Source organism: Drosophila miranda, chromosome 4, assembly GCF_003369915.1.
Source record: "Drosophila miranda strain MSH22 chromosome 4, D.miranda_PacBio2.1, whole genome shotgun sequence".
In the NCBI taxonomy this organism is placed as follows: Eukaryota; Metazoa; Arthropoda; class Insecta; order Diptera; family Drosophilidae; genus Drosophila; species Drosophila miranda.
Genome location: NC_046677.1, coordinates 28639056 through 28657704, shown reverse-complemented (window position 1 = coordinate 28657704; position 18649 = coordinate 28639056). Strand labels below are relative to the sequence as shown.

The 18649-nt window shown below is 43.6% G+C and overlaps 2 protein-coding genes and 1 long non-coding RNA gene across 5 annotated transcripts in view; 1 reads left to right on the top strand and 2 right to left on the bottom strand.

The window, feature by feature from the left end:
• LOC108164087 overlaps positions 1-11916 on the top strand; it is a 59935-nt gene extending 48019 nt beyond the window's left edge. For all 3 annotated transcript variants that reach the window (XM_017299675.2, XM_017299676.2, XM_017299677.2), the window contains exons 5-8: positions 1772-1904; positions 7500-7833; positions 7905-8002; positions 10182-11916. In XM_017299675.2, the coding sequence (XP_017155164.1) occupies positions 1772-1904; positions 7500-7833; positions 7905-8002; positions 10182-10291 (675 nt within the window). In that variant the 3' untranslated portion in view covers positions 10292-11916. The remainder of the gene's footprint in view (positions 1-1771; positions 1905-7499; positions 7834-7904; positions 8003-10181) is intronic.
• Positions 32-675, bottom strand: LOC117188927. The gene is made up of 3 exons (XR_004472986.1): positions 586-675; positions 262-469; positions 32-178 (listed from the first exon to the last, which is right to left on the bottom strand). It is a non-coding gene; the product is annotated as an uncharacterized LOC117188927 (long non-coding RNA).
• A 1305-nt stretch (positions 11917-13221) lies between the features above and the next one.
• Positions 13222-18377, bottom strand: LOC108161700 (odorant receptor 22c). Its single transcript, XM_017296013.2, has 6 exons — positions 17869-18377; positions 17106-17296; positions 16843-17030; positions 14662-14763; positions 13454-13606; positions 13222-13344 (listed from the first exon to the last, which is right to left on the bottom strand). Exons 1-6 carry the CDS (start codon positions 18375-18377, stop codon positions 13294-13296), a joined length of 1194 nt encoding a protein of 397 aa, XP_017151502.1. The 3' UTR covers positions 13222-13293.
• Positions 18378-18649: the final 272 nt, after the last annotated feature.

Genomic DNA, 18649 nt, shown 5'->3' with positions numbered 1-18649 from the left:
CATAGTCTCTTCGAACTTCTATCAATGACGATATTATTTCATTCATGATTCTAAAAATACATTAGCAACTCATTCATGATTAATCTTAATAGAATTTAAGTTCTTGGAAAGGAGATGCCTCCTCTCGATGCTCTTTCACGCATGAAATGTCTACCAAAACATGATTAAAGTCAAGTCTCTAAAGGCAAGAAGTTTGTTTAATCAAAATGATAGAGTCATAAGTTCATTGATTGAGTGTGGGAATTAGACAGACAACCTTACCCTTTTCATTATATTCCATGAAGTGTGAGAGGTCATTTAGAACTGTGATAGAATTTCTCAGAAGGGTCACCTTCAAAATGAACTCAAACGAGGAAATGCCATGCCTGTTTAAACAAATTTGAGTAGTGTAAAGCTGTTTCATTTTCCGAGCCTTTTTTGCATTTGAATCCCACGGAAATCCACCTCAAGTATGGTTTACATGAAATCCCTAGAGAACCCAACAATCTATTAGTACATTCACCCGGCCGCCCCAAAGCGAGTCAACGCAAATCTATCCGCACAAAGCCCCATTCAATCCCTCAGATCAACTTCCAGATTAGATACCTGAAACACGGCAAATCCCGATAAACTTTCAACCAATGTGGAATGTGGAAGCCCAACAAGAGAAACCACAGCCACAGCCATGGCGGCATGTAAAAGTTAACTCCAGCTCTCGGGGGGTGTTATGGCCATAAAGCCACTTTCATTATGCATGCATAAGCGATATTTCAACGGCTAATCCGACTCATAACTCAGGACAAATCTGCCCCCGTGCACTCCTCGATAGCCGCCACTGTGCGGCAGTTGAACAGCCAAACAACAAACAAGTGGCAACAACAAACAAGCAGCGGGCAAGCAACCAACAAACAAACAAACATTCAATTGCATAATTGCTTAATTTCCATGAAAAAATAAAAAATAAAAATCGAATAAAAATAATAAAAATTTGCTGCATTGCAAATTGTTGCCTTAAAAGCGAATAATTATTCCACCGAGACATGACAGAATGAATGCCAAATTGAAAACTGAAATCGAACAACTGAAAAACATTGAAAACATTTATGCACGGTATATTTCAATGGTACTGCTATACGGTTACCCTCTACAAAGATTTATTGAATGAAAATGTGGCTCCAAACAGATGCGAACTATCCCCATAAAACTTATCCAATGAGAGCAAGAAACATGGGCATAACCTTAACAGAGAACTTTGTTTTATTTGGTGGAAAAACATCCGATACAGGCACGCCTTTTTTCCACCATTCTGGTTGTGTATTCTGATTTGTGGGAGAGAAAGTGAGGGTCGTCTCTTTCAAATTGTAGATACCCCAGCTTTCTTCCGATTGAAATATATAACAACTGGCCATCACATCAATCTCTCTGACTCCAATACTTATTCTAAAAGATCTAGTTGCTAATATAGATATAGTAGAGGAAAGATATATGGGACTGTATAGGAAAGGACTCCACATCGTTTGTAGAGGTATCATAGGTGTTCGAAAAAGCCCAATCTTTGTAGATGGAATCTCTCAGATATACCAATCCATAAGCACAAATTGACATTCCATTGCCATTTGTTATACATTTAGTTTATTGTATGAAAAAAACCCCCTTTTATCTGATAGTCACATATGTATAGCCACACATAACATACCCCCGGAACACCATGTACACCCTATTAAAAACTGCAAAAAACACTGAAATGATATCTGTATCTCTGTGCGTTTTTGTACGTGTGTGTCCTTGTCAGGTAACCGAATCGAAGGATGCCAGGGAGTGGACGCTGCACGTGAAGTCGCCGCAGGCTCGGGACAGCGGCATCTACGAGTGCCAGGTCAACACGGAGCCCAAAATGTCCATGGCATTCCAGCTGAACATCATCGGTGAGTAGACAGACCAATTGTGATAGATGATACGTATTCCGATCTGCTGCCTCTGATAGCTGACACATTTCAATGCTACTGGATGCTACTGGATAGTTGATATGGCGGACAGTGGAATTTCTCTGCATTTGAAGTTGAAATTCATTTTGTTTCTTGTTTTGATAATCACATTTATTCCGCTTTTGGAGGCTCCGAGTGATGTTCACCTGCCGGGGAGCTGCTTATTAAAAATGTTAATTCAGTTTCTGCCCCGCCAGCAGCTAGCAATTATGATTATTTCCATCGTGCCCGTCGTGCCCGTCGTGCCCATCGTACCCATCGTAACCATCGTGCACCATACCATCCGCTATCCCATTGCCCGACTGGGGTTCAGGCAGTTTTTGGTGCGGCCCGCTGCGCCTCTAGGCATACATTTTTAATTTCGCATTTCGGCCCATAAATAAATAAATAAATAAAAAAACGGAAATCAGCAAAGGAGCTCCGCAGCTGCAGGCGGAGAGCCTCCGGGTGCCGGGGTCTCCTCCATACAAACAGATGGTGGGGAGCTTACATGTCGCTTGTTATTTGGGAGCCGTGGCCGGAGCAGCTGAGTTAATTAGCATGTCAACCCGGCGGGATTACGAGCCGGGGTCCGATTGGAAATGTATTCAACGCTTTAATGAGCCATGAATAATGCCTGTGTCCGCATATAATTAGCTCTCAGTGTGACGTCCCTGCTCCGGCCTGTATTGTGTCCTGTCCAAAACAATGTCTTGTCCCTGCCATTAGTTGGGTTAGGGAATGATGACTCCGAAATCCATCGGTAATGATTAATTGATGATGGCCTGATTACAAAATGGAAAACTGAATCCCGTGGCAGGCAGGCATCACAGCCGCCGCCGCCGCCGCCGCCACCTGGTGATGTGGCTCTGGAAAATTGCATTGGGGGAAACTCTAAAAGAGCTATGCGCAGGGAAAATTACAGTTCACTTTTCTCTTTCTCCCTGTGGTGAAAGTTACTTGGCAGAAGCCATAATTTAGTTGAGACTTTTTCTTTTGAGCGGAACTTTTCTTATGGAAGCCACATTTGAGTTGAGAATTTTTGCTTTTCATCGGCTTGTGGCTGTGTTTTCTTTTTCGATTATCCTCGCTTTTATGTTTCGTTTTTTTCACCTTCACCGATTGAGGGCTTTCCTGAGATGGTAATATTTCATATTTGAAAAACTCTTTTTGGATGATAATCCGACGACATAGGTCTTCCTAAATGCTTCTCTCGTCGGAGCGATAGAGATCAGAATTCAAAAATGATTATCTTCTGAATGGAAGAACAGAATAATTATCCCCAAGGCAAACTTTGCTTACTTATGGTAATCCTCAGAGTTGGCTCCTTACCCTGCAACATACTCGTCTCCCATTTGAATCGTGATTCCTGAATGCTTACTCCTCATTAATTCTCCTCCTACGGAATCTCTCAATCACCTTTAATGAAATTCCTTCAATCCATCGACGGCCTCATTTGCCTTTCAGTTAATTCCTCAATGGAAAATCGTTTAAAAAACAATCAATTTGAATATTGGATTTAATGGGTTTTTAAAGAACTTTGTGTAAATTTAGGGCTATCCCATTAAGAACGGCAATTTTTTCGTACTTTAAGTAACAGGCTCGATAAGGGGACAAGTGCTGTCAAGTGGGGCAGGGCGGGGCAGGGCAGGGACTCAGAGATTGAGCGATTGAGGAAGCGAAAAACCGAAAGACTGAGAGCTGTTGACAGGCCCTGTTGGCATCTGCTGTCAGCCACTTATGCAAATCAGTTTGCAATGCCTTTTTAAGTTTCCGATTATGCACTTGGGCGCGATGCATTTTTGTCGCAGTCCACGGCCGTGCCTCTGTGTCCGTGGCTGTGGCTCTGTCTGCGTCTGTGCCCCATTCTCGTATTCATCCTCCGTCATGTTTCCCCGCCACTTCCCGCTCTGACGCTTACAAACGCATTTCCGATTACATTTTCTTCACGGGCGTATGCATTTTAATTTACGTTAATGAAACAATTTCAAAAGGAGTCGGAGCCCGCGACTGGACTGGACTGGAGTGGAGTGAATTCTGGCATGGATAGGATAGGAGTGGACAGGAGTCTACTCGACTGGACAACAGTGCTGCTGACAGCCATGGCAAACTGGCTGCGTCCTTAATAACATTATCGGCATACGTGTCGTATGAGTGACTTTCGCAAGGCGCTTAACTCTTCATTCTGCCTCCGGGCTCTTGGTTCCGGGCTCCGGGCTCCTGGCTCCTGTTTCCTGGCTCCGGTTCCAACACCGACTCGGTCGGGCTCCCGTTTCTACAGCTGCCTCTTTTCTGTTGCCTTGCATTGCATTTAATTAATGTCATTATGCAAATTTATGCGACCAACCCCAAACGATTTTATTTTTCCCTCGTCTTTTGCTGTTTTCTTGTTGTTTTTTTTTCGGAGAGGAAAAGAGATTTATTTCTGTTATAAATTAAGGTTGGGGCGGTCTGGAAAAAATCCAAATAAATATGCATGAAAGTATGCCCTAAGATGATAATTTAAAAGGTCGTATAAATATGGAGGCATAATTCTTGAAAAATATTCCATTGCAATTAGTGGCGTAATTGATTGTTAAATCTTGTGGGAAATTATGCGGGAAAATAACACCAATGCATTCTTAATGCGGGCATTTTTTTCTGCACTTTTTTTTAATCAGTTTTGCAATTCATTTGCCATTATCTTGCGTACAATATTTTCACCAATTGAAAAGGATTTAAATGTACAATTTATTTATTTACTTGTTTATTCTTTAAAATATTAATAACCTTCAATTAGTGGTGTATTATTTGTATAATCTTATGGCGAATTAAGGGAAAGTGTTTGGGGTTTTGGGTTCATTTTTTTCAATGCTTTAAACATTTTCCCATAATATTTTTTAACCAGCTCATATTTATGCATTCATTGCACTTGAAAAATATTTTTTCATTGCAATTAGCTGCGTAATTAATTGTTAAATCTTGCGGAAAAATTAAACAATAACAATGCAATCACAATGAAAGAATCACAATTGGAGTATTTACTTAAAGTACGAGCCACTTCACATTAATGAGTCTACATACATATGTATATGAAAGCCCTTGGCATCCCCAAGCCAGTTCAAGCTGCTCCTTCAGACGTCAGTGCAGTGTAAAAAAAATGGAAAAAGGATAGACGGCAGATGAGCATAGGATGAGAGAATGAAAGGTTGAAGAAATCCGAGCTCGAAACTTAATCTAAGGATGGATTCATTTCAAAGGGACCTACACTTGTACCCCTTTAAATTTCACAAGAATTTTTGAAGAATAATCGAAATATTTATCAATTATTCCTATTGCATTTTCCTATGAAATAGGAATTATATTTTTTTTTTTTACAATTACGCCAATAATTTTTCCTGGAATCTTTATGCAGTTGAAACGCATTCAAATGTTTTGCATTGGTAAAAAAAGAGAAAAAATGTGCTTTCGAAATGAAGAATTTGTGGGCAAATGGTTTGCGCCATTTTTCCAATGCATTTTTTGCATCGTCATGTTGCGCTGCATTTAATTTTCATGTTGATGGATTTAGAAGGAGAAAATAGATCTAGCAAAAGTTGCTATCATATTATTTCATACATTTTCCAGGGCATTTTCGTAAGAATCTTACGCTTTTTCCACAGCATACTTTTCCGCGCATTGGTCGAAACATTTACCAGCCTCATTAGGATTTGTTTAATTTAATATTTAATATTTGTATATCCTTTCCCTTTCAGTTCCCTTTTTAGCTGTAATTGCACCCATTTGACCTTAGAATCCTTTTGTTTCAGAATTTCGTTATTGTTGCTGCTTGCACGCCGCATTGCATTTTATTTTCATGAAATATTTAAATTAAAAAACTTCATGGGCGGCCACACAAAATGCACGCAGAACTTTAGCGACAGATGGCTGAAAAATGAAGGAAAAATGAAAAATCTGAAATGAAATGAAAATAGTGAGGAAAATGCCTGTGTCTCTCGCTGCTTTCCCTTCCTCCCTCTCTGTCTCTCTCGTTTTCCCCGTCGCCTCTTCTGGGTGTTAATTGCCTTTAACGCAGTGACACTGCACAAACACACTGGCAAAAGGGAAGAGATTGAGAGAGGGAGGGCTGTAGGGGCATAAGGAGGGCACAGACAAATACATACGCACTTAATGGCGCAGTGGGATTTTTTAACACACACACACACACACACACACGAGCAGTCTCACACATGGACACTCTCACAAACTGAACATATGCCAGAGATACAAACAAACAGGCCAAAAAAAACACACAAAGCGCGATGCTCGGGAAGAGGAAGAGCAAGCGGGACAGCTACAGGGCCCTGTAGGGAGGCGGGAGACAGAAAACCGCCACTCGGCAAGATCTCTTGCCGACGCTCTCTGTGAAAACCCCCATTTGAAGCGCCCCGCGACCCATGTAATCATCATCATATGCACTTTTATGAGCTGCGTCGCACATCGCCACAGCCAGAGAGCGTGGGGCACAGTGGGTCACAGTGTCTTTGATGGCTGGCAAAATGTACTAGTCTTCACCGAGTGGGAGAGCTTAAAGGATTAACCCTGTTAAGCTCCATTTAGTAAATAATTGAACCTTAATAGGGTTACAAGTGATTACTAAAAAAAAAGGCGGAAAATAATAACAATTAAATGCTGCGTGAGTCTTGTGTGGTCCCCCTTTTGGACGGGTTCTCTATGAAGAGGTTTGCCTTCTGGACAGCGAAAGCTTTCCGGACTAAAGCCAATAAGGGATTACCTGTGAACTGCTTATTCTCTTCCTAAAATGTTTAAAAAGGAGCTGAGCTTTAAACGATGTGAACATAGAGGTCCTGCTTACCTTTTTATACCCGATATTCAAAGTCTATAGGGATATATTATCTGAATCGTCGTAGAAAGAATTCCTCTTCATTGTTGCCTTAGGATTGTAGGGCGGATGCATTGCCATTACCTATAAATGGATGATTCCCTGATATCGTGCATCATTCAGCAGAAAAAACCACCGCATTGCGGCTTTATTTCAGTTCATTGTTGAGTAAGTTATGCCTTCTTTAACCCGGCTAAAGACTACCTTTGAAGTTCCATAGTGCACCATATGAACTTTTATTTCGTTTTACCACGTCGTGTCTCCGGTTTTTGGGTATATTTTTTAATTATTATTATTTGCACAGTCCAATGCATAATAAATATTATTATTAACCCAGTTTCGCAAGCGAATGTGAGACTGTTTCCATATGGAGTGTACGTATATTTGCATACACATTTATGCGTTACATGTGGCTCTGCAAGTGTGTGTGTGTGTGTGTGCAATGTCTGGTGTGATTTTCTCACTTTTCCGTCTCTCTTGTTTTTTCCACGAATTTACTTAAATTTAGTGCAATTGAAAAGTTATTCCATAAAGTTTTATGATTAAAAGTTTTTATGTGCATTCAGAGTTGGCTGGGAATTCGTTTTACAAGCGATTGCCCCAAATTGATTTCGCTGTCTGCCACCCCCACCCCCACCCCCATCCTCGCCCTGGCCACACACTGATGATTGCACCTTGTTTTCGGTTCGTTGCAGAAATCTCACCTGACGCCAAGGCCGTTATCAGTGGGCCACCGGATCTGCACTTCAAGGCGGGCAGTGCCATAATCCTCAATTGCGTGGTGCAGCAGCCCTCCGTCAAGGACATTGGACCGATATACTGGTATCGCGGCGAGCACATGATCACCCCATTCGATGCAGACGACGGAGAGTCATCCCCGACATCCCCCAAACAGGAACTGCAGCGACGGAATGGGGCTTCAGAGATGGACTCCTCGCCGAATGATGTGCTCAGCGATGTGGACCTGCAGCGGGAGTTTGCCACACGCATCGCCATGGAGTCACAGCTGGGCGACACCCTCAAGTCCAGGTGGGTACAGTGCCCCCTTTGGGGACAGCATAATTGAGTTGTACTCAGAGTCTCCTTCTTAATCCCGACAGGCTGCGCATCGCCAATGCCCAGACGACGGACACCGGCAACTACACGTGTCAGCCCACAACGGCCAGCAGCGCCAGTGTCCTGGTCCATGTGATTAATGGTGAGTCCCTGGGAGTCGTTCAGTAAGTGAATGAGTGCTTCCTAGCCTGGTCTCAGGCCCAGGGCTCAGTCTCAGGCTCAGGTCCGTGCCTGGGACATGGGCCCTGGGTCTCTTCTCTCTTCCGGCTCAGGTGGTGCCAGTCGAGGCATAAGCCTATTATTTACAGTGCCAGCTCGTTGTTAGTGTACAGCATACATACATATGTGTGGGGCAAGCTACTGTGAGAGGAGGAGACAACTCTTAAAGCTTAGCCATGGTTCAGTAAGCACTGACTTCTGTAAAGACTTGCAAGAAGTAGCTGGACTTTTGGTTAAAATGCAGAAACATTTCGGACTCCTCCATCTGACATAAAGTCACAAGTCCAGGGCTCCTTCATTCTTTTTGTAATGCTTACAAATAGTACCTACCTACATAAAAGTAATTTCTATCATTTACGAGTAATAAGAATAGGAAATTGAATGATAGTACTATTGCAATCACACTTTTGAATGCTTCTCGCTTATCCCTTGCATATTTTAGCACTTTTTCTAGTGCTTGCAGGAAACTTTATTCCACGCACTGTGCACAGTACTCTCTATCTCTCTCTCTGCTCATTCACAGACACGCCCTTTCGGGGCTACGAATAGAGGCATAGAGGCCTAAAAACTGAAACTTTTGCCACACTTTCCCCGCCCACCCAACGTCGGGTTTCCTTTTGGGTCGTTTTTTGTTTGTTTTGGGCCTCGCTCGCGTTTTGGCAGGATGCGGGCGGCGGGAAGCGGGACTCCTTGGCGTATGAGTAATGTGGATGAGGAGCGAACAGTCGGAGGAGACTTTGGCGTAGTCGCCATTTTGGCTTTGCATATTTTACACATAAATTAGACAGGAATTAAGACATTTTAAGCTGCGAAATGAGGGGCATAAACTTGACGCCTCTTTTGTCCTCCAATTTCCAGTGTTTTTTTATGGTCCTTTATGGCAGGACATTCGCAGCAAATTGAAGTCGTCCGACTCCCACGTCCGTAACTCCCCGCCCACGCCCCCGCCCCCGCCTCTGTCCATGCCCGTGTCCGTGTCCGAAGTCCTAGTTTTTTTATGCGGTATCAAATGTTAAGCGAAATGTCCAGCACTTAAGTTGTTAAGTTGTTTATTCAAATGAATTTTGTTGTACGTACAGGAATTTGCATTTTAAAGAGCAACTGTCTTCTGGCGTCTCCTCTCCTACTCGTCCACTGGCAAGCCATAATAAATATGATTAAATGTCAGAAGTAACTTGCAAAAAGGCACTTAATCATGCCCCACATGTGTGCCACAAGAGTCGACCAGCGCGATGTGAAGGGTGTGGATAGCAGACAGCCCCTGTAAATGGAGGAGACTGCGACTGTGCCTGTTACTGCGGCTGGTACTGGGACTGAAACTGTTATTGTGCCTGCTACTGCGACTGCGACTGGGACTGGGACTACCATAAATACAGATAATAAATCAAAGGCAATAAAATTTTAAGAAAAATGATAAGGACCGAGTGCTATCTATAGCTAGGGTTACAGCGAATGGGTTGTACTCTATGAAAAGGGCTATGATTCAAGCGACTCTCAGACTCCCAATAATACCGATTCGGCTACATTTTCCCAGGTATATCGAACTGATCTAAGCATATAATTGGAAGACTTAGATGTTCGTCAGATGCTGTGGCACATGTCCATCTGTCCTTATTATTTCTCTAAGTCAAGGGAGTTATCTGTTCCCCATTATACCCTGCCTTCTAGAGCATTTTCCACCCATTACTCATCTCAGTCTGTACACCCCCAACAGGGGCTTTAAAAATCAGTGGCTGCGCGAAAAGAGATGGGCATCCCTTTGTGACGAGTCAAAAGAAAGCATTGACAAATGATGCGCTCTGGAATAGCATTTGCTCGGGGCCGCAGATATATAGCGTATACGCTGAAACACATATGTCATTTATCTAGTCGTGGGTACGAAGGACGGGGGACCCGCACACCACACACCCTTGTCACACACACACACACACACACAGCCACCCACTCATAAGTCAGTTTGCGAGCTCCCTACAATTATATTAAGTTATTTGCCATGGCATAGTTAATGGGGCGGGCGCTGCCACAGATTTGCATACATATGTTACGTAATTATATTCCACTGTTTGTCCAATCTCCATCTCTCCCTTTCTCTCTCTCTACAGATGAGAACCCCGCTGCGATGCAGAAGAGCGAGGCATTTGCTCTGCCCGGACTCGGCCTCCGCCTGGAGCTTTGTTGGATGTTCCTCTTGGTATTAGCTCTCAGTCGTTGAAAGCGAAAGTTGTACCCCAGAAGCATCATCATCATCGTCCTTATTCTCATCATCGTCCTCATCGTTAACTTTGTTATTGCAAACAGAAAAAATACAGAGACAAAGACAGACAGGGAGAGAGAGAGAGGGGGAGTGAGATAGTGTGTAACAAATGGGAAAACACGAGGAAAATTGTATGTGTTTTTTTCCCAGTTGCTCTTCGAGAGATGTTTTTTAGAAATGCTGGTAAAAGGAATGGCAAACACGGGCATGGTCCCGCTTTCCCTTTCAGGCATAATGTGTTTCCTTTTTAATATTTACATTTCATTGTGCAAAAATGAGACACTGAGCCCCGGAAAATGCAATGGAAAATGCAAAAGGACGGGCCGGCGAGAGGCGAGAGGACAACCAGAAGGAGGCAGACGCGAACCACAGAAGGACAGAAGGATGACACTCTCTGTAAATACCACAAAGATGCGGCTCAGCAAAGCATCGTCTCTCTTCTATCATACAACATGTATAGTGCCGTGTAAAAGTCTCTGTACGACCATACATACATATATATATATATATATTATTCACCTACTCTTAGTGATATGATAACAACGGACACTAAAATACGCGCGTACTATTAGGGACCACCTATTTTGATACCGTTTTAGTTACCAATTTGTTTTGCCCCAAAGAACATATATTTTTCTATTTTATTTCTTGCCGATAAGCCCAGGCTCAAGCTAAAATCCCTCTTCTTTAAGTTTCCTCAAGTTCATTTATAACCCTCTAGATAGCCAAAAATGGTTGTCAAACGCAGACTTTCATCCGCCACTGTGCGTATGTAAAAGTGTATTTTATTTCGTTACTCTGTTCCCAGTTCTCCCTCTTCCTCTCCCTCTCTCTCTGTCTCTACTCTCTTTTCATTGTCAATCCTCATCGAGAAGACAAAGAGGAGCGTACCACGCATCGACTTGATAAACATTTCATGCTGTCTCAACAGAGAGAGCAAAGCTAACCCAAAGAAAGCCCAAAGAATAAAAAGAAAAGAAAACCAACACACAGTCTGTGGCACAAGTATGCAGCCATACCCACACTACTACTACTACCCGAAAATTGTAATATATATATAAAACAAAGAAAAACTCTCATCAAGTACTCTGTAAAAAAAAAGCAGAGAAAGAAGGAAAGTAAAACTGTCATCAAATAACAGAAGAGAAAGAAAGAAAGTAAAACTTAATTATAAAAACTAAATTGTATGGAATTTATTTATGGGCAAAATGAAATTTAGTCACGCGGCGGCCCATATTCAAATGAATATGGAAAATGGCAATCGAAAAAGCGAACAACGAAAGAGACCTAAATGGAATTCGCAAATGAAAAGCGAAATCAATTGCGGCATGCTTGACTAAATTTGACGTTGCACATGGATTGTGGATGGTGGATTGTGGATTGCGGATTGTGTATGTGGTGTGTAGCAAATATATTACGAGTTCTCGTACTCGTTCTCGTATGGGTACTATGGGTAGGCATGAATTTACTACACGTAAGCCAGTAAGCAGATTTTAGATAATTTATGTGATGACAAACCAAACGATAAATAAATCAATGGAATGAATTCTTTCAACAATAAAATGAAATGAAACTAAAACTAAAACATAAACATAAACCATCAAAATCATTTACCATTTATTTCCCCGTGGTTGGGCACCAGTCTCTGCTTTTCTCTGGTAAGTATTTGCCAAATGTACAAATTAAGTAAATTCCAAACTCAATTACTGGGAAAAACGCTGTCAAATATGTTTTTGCTCTTCAATTTGATTTCATGTCCATGCACATTTGTGTGGCACTGTGCCTGAAACAAAACTGTAAAATAATCATCAAAGCGAAACCCGCAAAAGCATATTTGCTTCCAATCAGAACTCTGTTCGGGCATGGCGATGGCGTTTCCAATTCAATCTACAGCCTCCCCTCCTCCTCTCTCGCTTTTTTCTGCTTTCGAATGCATTTCTTTTGGGTGGAAAACAGAGCTGCACATCGATTGATCTAATCAGGCTATCAAAGCTCTGTCCTTGACGCCGGTTTGTTCTCTTTCAGAAGGGTAGTACTGCTTTGACCATATGCTTGTTACGCAGGCACGTAAAGAATAAATCGCTAGTCGCTCTGTTCTACATCTAGAATCAGAAAGATTATCAATAGCTTCAGTCAGAAAGGAAAAAAAGATGAAAAGAGTAACAGAATGCGTGGAATCAGTTCAATAAACCAAACTCGTTGTATATACGACTGTTTTGACTGTTAGTTTTCTAATTTTACGCATCCTTTCACTCACAGCTCTAACCGATAATAACCGATATCAACAGCTTGTATCCCAACGTAAAGCTCCTTTCGCTTTAATGTGAAACTTGAAGAGAAGTCTGCACTTGTTTAAGCTAAAGGCTCCTCCATTCATTTGCGCCAGCTTCCAACATCGTTGGGAAGCTCAAATTTCTGAAATTATAATTGATATTTGCTGCGGCTTCAAAAAGAAACGGCAGAGGAAAATATTATTACAACAAAACAACGCGGCAAAAGTTCAGCGTGCCGCAAGATGGTGCCATAAAAACGCCATTACTGTCCCTACCACACACAGATACGCATACACATACACAGAGGACCTGCACCGTCACCACCGAAACACCAAACCCACCCACCCAACTGACCCAATTAATGTGCCCATAGCCGCAAGTGTTTTTCATTAGTTTGAATCCGCACGAAGAGATCATCGCCGGTATTTAAATGAAACAATTACGGACCATCCCGGACAGCCGCCACTTGTTGCGCTTCAGAGGAACCAAAAGGACCATCAGCAGCACCACCACGACAAGGCCATTTAATGTCCGTTCGGATGGAGGTTTTTATTTTAATTTAAACAAACAGAGAAGGACAAATTTGTTGGTCTCCGGCATCCAGCAACCAGCATCCAGCACTCGGCCCCTCATCATCCGTTGGCGTGGCAAATCCAATTCTGGATATCAATCATACGCCGCATAGGCTTACAGAAATGTCTTCAGCAGGGTGATATATGAGCCGGTTGTGCTGAGTATCTGGGGAGGAGTGGAAAAGGCGGGTAAAACAAGAGAAACATAAACATTTATTATCATAATCAACGGCAAGAGAGAAAAACATCTCCTCTCATCCCGAACCGAACCATACCGAACCGAAGGCCATGAGGGAGGGCGTAAAAAACGGAACCGCAATTGTTTTTGCCCGCTGCGAACGCCGCAATATCATTAAAATCATTTTTCTAGTCCTCGCGTCGCATTTGTACCACTCAATGTCGTACAGCACGTCCGCCACAGCAGCGCTCTGCAAAAAGGAAGAGTGGTACGTACGAATTGTGAAGAAAAAACATCCGACTGAAACTGAAACTGGATCTGGAACTGAAACTGATGTGGGATGTGGGCGGTGGTGCCACACCGAGGAGGGATGCGCCTGCCAGATGATGGGTGCTCTCCACGTGGATGGGGTGGGAGTGTCGACGCCTCCCCACTTTGTTGTGTAATTAAAATTTTATCACAAGTGCAATTTGTGTATGGCACATCATTTTTTATGTCGGGTGCCTGGCTGCTTAATGTTGGGCGTCAAATTGAAATTACAGAAATTGAAAAAAACCAGAACCGAAAAAAACCATCCACTGGAAATGAGTGAGAGGTTAGTAGGGGAAAAACCGAATGCAGAGATACTCTTCGGGTTGGAATGGGGAAAGGTTTTTGATATTTTAGAGCTTCCCAGATATATCTTCTTGCCAACAGATGGTAGATTTGTTGCTATTCTGTAGAAAATGGTTCTTCGAAGCGAATAAAGGTGGACATGATTCACAGGCACGATCTTTACCCATTCTTATATATAGTTACTATCAAAACACCTTAATGGACCGATCTACTGCCCAGCCCATCTATAGATAAAAACAGACACAGATTGCAGACAGACTTCCATGGAGTTCACAGAGAATCCAAAAGGCCCAAATTATCTGGGAATAGATCCATAGAAAGACAGGCGTTTTACTACAAATAGCCACCCATAAATGTACAGCCAGACTCCACCAACACTTCTCAAAGATAGTCTAACAAATAAGTCCAAAGAACACTTCCAGGACACTCTCCAGAAAAGACTCACATCAGACTGACGACAGACCACCTGAAGAGCTTTACAGATGTACTCGCGGACAATGGACTAAAGAGCTCATCTCTTGAGGCGCTCCTGGAATGCATACTCTCAACCAAACCAGTGATAACCCTTTTGCGAGTGTATAGAATGCAGCATGAATGATGGAAATGGCTGTGCGAATGGTAATGGAAAAATGGGAGTGGGGCTGGCAATGGGAAACGGGAGTAGTAGAAGTGGACAAAAGTCTTGCTAACACTCTCGCTGACGTGATTGCCGCCGTAGCAGTAGAGGAAGAGCTGCGTTAGGGCCGCGACTGTATAGCAGATGTAGGTTAAGCCGCTCAGCGACGACGTGTTCTGCCCGGCGAAGAGCGTGGAGCGTGGAGCGTAGAACGTGGACCCATAGACAGGAGGAGAAAGAAAGAAAAGAGACTGAGATAAGAGCCGCCATTAATTGGAGAGAAATTGCTTGTAGTGAAAAAATAGTAAGAGATTATTTAATATATGTATAATCGTGAGAGTTTTGAAGTAGCTGTGGAAAATGGGAAAGCAAAAAAGAAGGAAAGTGAAAAAAACATCAAAGAAATTCCCTCAACTGGTCTTGGGCTACTTGCGGGCAGAAGTCTGATTGCTTTTCCGTTCCCATTCCAGTGACATTTTCAGCTGGAAAATGGGGGAAAAGTACTTATAATACGATTTCTGCATGTAGTAGAATGCATAAAGCCGTAAGCATGCTCGATTGTACAAGAGTGTAATAGGATTTGCCATAAATAAACTAGTTTTATGTTTTCTCTCTCCCCTCGGTCTTTTTCCCTCCTCCAAACTTTGTTTTTGTTTTTATGCGCTCAATGGAGGGCAGGTCGGAGGGAGAGAGTGAGAGCAAGAGCTTTGCCAGATGGCGGGGGAGTACTCCGAGGGCGCACTACGCCAGTGGTATTGTTGCAATGACCAGAAACTTGCAGAGAGGAATAAAAAGTTTGGATGCAAGCTTCAAAAAAGAGAAACCGATGGATGGACTGCAGAAGGATCTTAATTTTTGGTTGACCGATGCACCGACTATGTTCCCATCCAAGTTCGGCAATATATCTTGATTCTTGTAGCTTATGCTTTTTTTTTGTACGATTTTCTGTCTTTCCATCAATTTTAAGTATAACTCTGATGATTAATGGTGGTTTTCTCTTTCAACATGTTGTGGTGAGAACTCTAATCATCTGTGATCCAATCAGTTGCCCTGATTTCTGGACACCGAATAGCTCTAACCAGTTTTAGCAACTCATTGCATAGCTCGGAAAAGCCATCTCCCGGCCCATCCCCCGGCTTCGCAGGAGCCTCTTAGCGTTAAGGCCACACTGGATGGGGGTTTGTATATGGGGTTCCTGCAACAAAACGGCACCTTCTACTGCGTCCGCCCTCTCCCCACGAAGACCGACCTGCAATATTTGAACCCCAGCCGATGAATGAGCCTTAGAAAAACCAAGCAGCTTGGCAGCACAAGGCGAATGATGGAGAGGCCTCCTACCACAAATCAATGACTGGGCAGCGGAAGGAGATTGAAGGAAAGTCCCACCCCCAAAAACCAAAGGTTTCTTCTTCAAGCGGATGGGCACCTCCAAGTCGGGGGAAAGAGAGGAGGACTAGATGTAAAATGGACAAGAACTCAGAATCAAATATTCAAATAATAAAATTGGAAATTCTTACAGTCTTTTGATTGATCTATTAATTGGCCCAAAAATTTAATAACAAACATCTGTATATGAATCTGTATTGGTAATAATTAAACAAAAAACAAACAGCTCTCAAATCTTTTAGTAATTGAGTTGCCCAAAACAAACTTAATCGAATATGAAAATCTGACCAAATCTTTCAATTATCTCGCCCTCTAAACGGATCAATATCAATCGCATACTTTCACTGCTCCCCAAACAGCAGGAGACATGAACAAGTTTTTCGAAATAGATTTCGCAAACACCTTAAACAGCAGCGGCCCCGGAAGAAAAGCAGCGCTAAAGTGTCGCCTGCATTTATCCCATTTGGGGGCCAGGAGCCTCGAACATTTTGCAAACATTTTCAGCGGGTTTTCCCGAGCAGTCCGTAGCCAACGGCTTATGGGTCTCCCGGGCCGTGCCGGGGACACCGGAAAACGTGTGAAAGTCGCATTAAAAACTTTTTTCGTAGCAGTAACAATTCATGCGCTTATAAATTGCCACCGGAGAGAGAGCCACAGTCACACGGCACGGCACCATTGCCAGCCACAAAACAAACAAAAACGAATACGAGAACGAAAACGAATCTGAACAGTACGACGGAATACGGCTGGGAAAAGCGGGAGAAAACAGGGAAAAACTTTTAAAACGGCCGCCAAATTCGATTCGACTGTGGCAAGCTGTGGAGTGAGGTGCAGGGCGGTGCAGTGCGGTATGGTGCGGTAAGGCTTACCAACATGATGTCCAGGATGGTCGAGCACAGGACGAAAGCGGCGGACAGGAAATGCATTAAAACGATAACGGTAAACTGGCGTGTTAGGTCCGTGCACAAATCGATAATCGCATTGTGCCGCTCGACGATAACGCCCAACCTCTGCCGAATGTCCACATTCATCGACTCGGTAAAGACCTCCACGGTGTCTGCAAGAAGTCAACAGAAGTCAAGTCCAAGCCCAAGCCATTATGGCACCTTCCAGGACCACCAGCACTTCTCACCGCCATGCAAATCGGCAAATACTCGTCGAATGTCCTGCTGCACCAGCCGGAACCCTCCACAGATGTACATGCAGCTGCAGAGAAAGAACCCATCCACGAAGCTGAAGGCAAACACTGTGCATGCCCCGGAAGCGGTCAGCAGCACGTAGGTGAACGGAAACAGCGGCTGCTGCACGACAAACGTGGGCAGACTGCGAACCAGAGAAGAGAAGGTAAGATACAGTCAGACAGAGACAGTAGACAGTAGACAGTGAGAGATGATGATGATGGAACGGTTTATTCAATCTGAGATTCGATTTAGGGATCTACAGTGCGGCTTGTTGATATAAGGCAGATGAAGGTCCCTCAGGAGGTATGCAAATCACCGAGCATCAATTTTGCCATACAAGTGGGTCACAGAAACGTAAGGTTTTCGATTTCTGCACGACAGGTTATTTTCAGAGTTAAGAAATCTAGTTATTTTGAATATATAATACCATTTTACACTCCTTTCCTAAGAAATCAATTTTTCATGCCCAAGCAATGTATTGTATTTTGATTTTAATTTTTTGGGACCGACTTTCATTTTTTCGGACCGAAAGACCGCTAGACAAGCACTGTGTCATATTCTGGGACCGACTCAGCTGTCCAAGGCATTGACGAACAGACGAATCCGCCTAGGAAAATTCAAACGGAATTTATTCCTTTTACAATAACTTGACACTCTCTCCTTTTTATAGTCCTCAAATGCACTGTTCACCCTCTTTTATCTCTTCTTACTCACATGATGTTGAAGGGCAATTCAATTTGCCCCGGCAGCTGGCTCATCCACCGATACAGCCCCATAATAAGGGGCTGCAGATTGAAAGCGGTATTCGTCATGGTGCCAGAGCAGAGGAGCAACAGGCTGAGGCGATTGGCAATGGTCGAGAGTCCTACCAACATCTGCTGGCCCTTCTCCTGCCGGTTGGACCAGAGCATGCCACGCAACCGGTGGACCCACTCATGCCACCTTCTGTGGCTGCCAAAGAAGACGCAGAGCTTTAGCACACACACGGCCTTGGTGGTGCCGGGGCAGAAGGCCTCCAGTGCAATCACCAGGTTATTCAGGTGCACAAAGCCGTACAGAATCTCACCCACAGCCCCCATCAGCACCACCGCGAGGGCGAAGATGAAAAGGATCTGGGCGTGGCAGGGGCGTGGATGCTGCGGCCAAATGCCCACAATCAGGCCGGAAATGCGAGGTATGCGATAGAAGTGTGCCGCAATGGCGGGCTCTCTGCCGTCACTCATTTTGCGAGAGAGTGCCGATTGTAGTGGAGATGTTGAGTGAAGAGGGATGTGGAGTGGAGTGGAGACTTGAATAGATAGAGATGAAGTATCCGAGTATCGATGAGCGCGTCTTCCTTATAGTCGACTGGTCACCGTCTCAGGGCGAGTGTCAAGAGCAACGTTTTGATTTTCCTTTTTATATGCTTCCAATTAAGTGAACAGGGGGGGGGGGGGGGGCGGGGGATGTGGGGCTAGAAGTGGTGTGGTAGGAGGCAACTTTGGTAAGTTTTTGC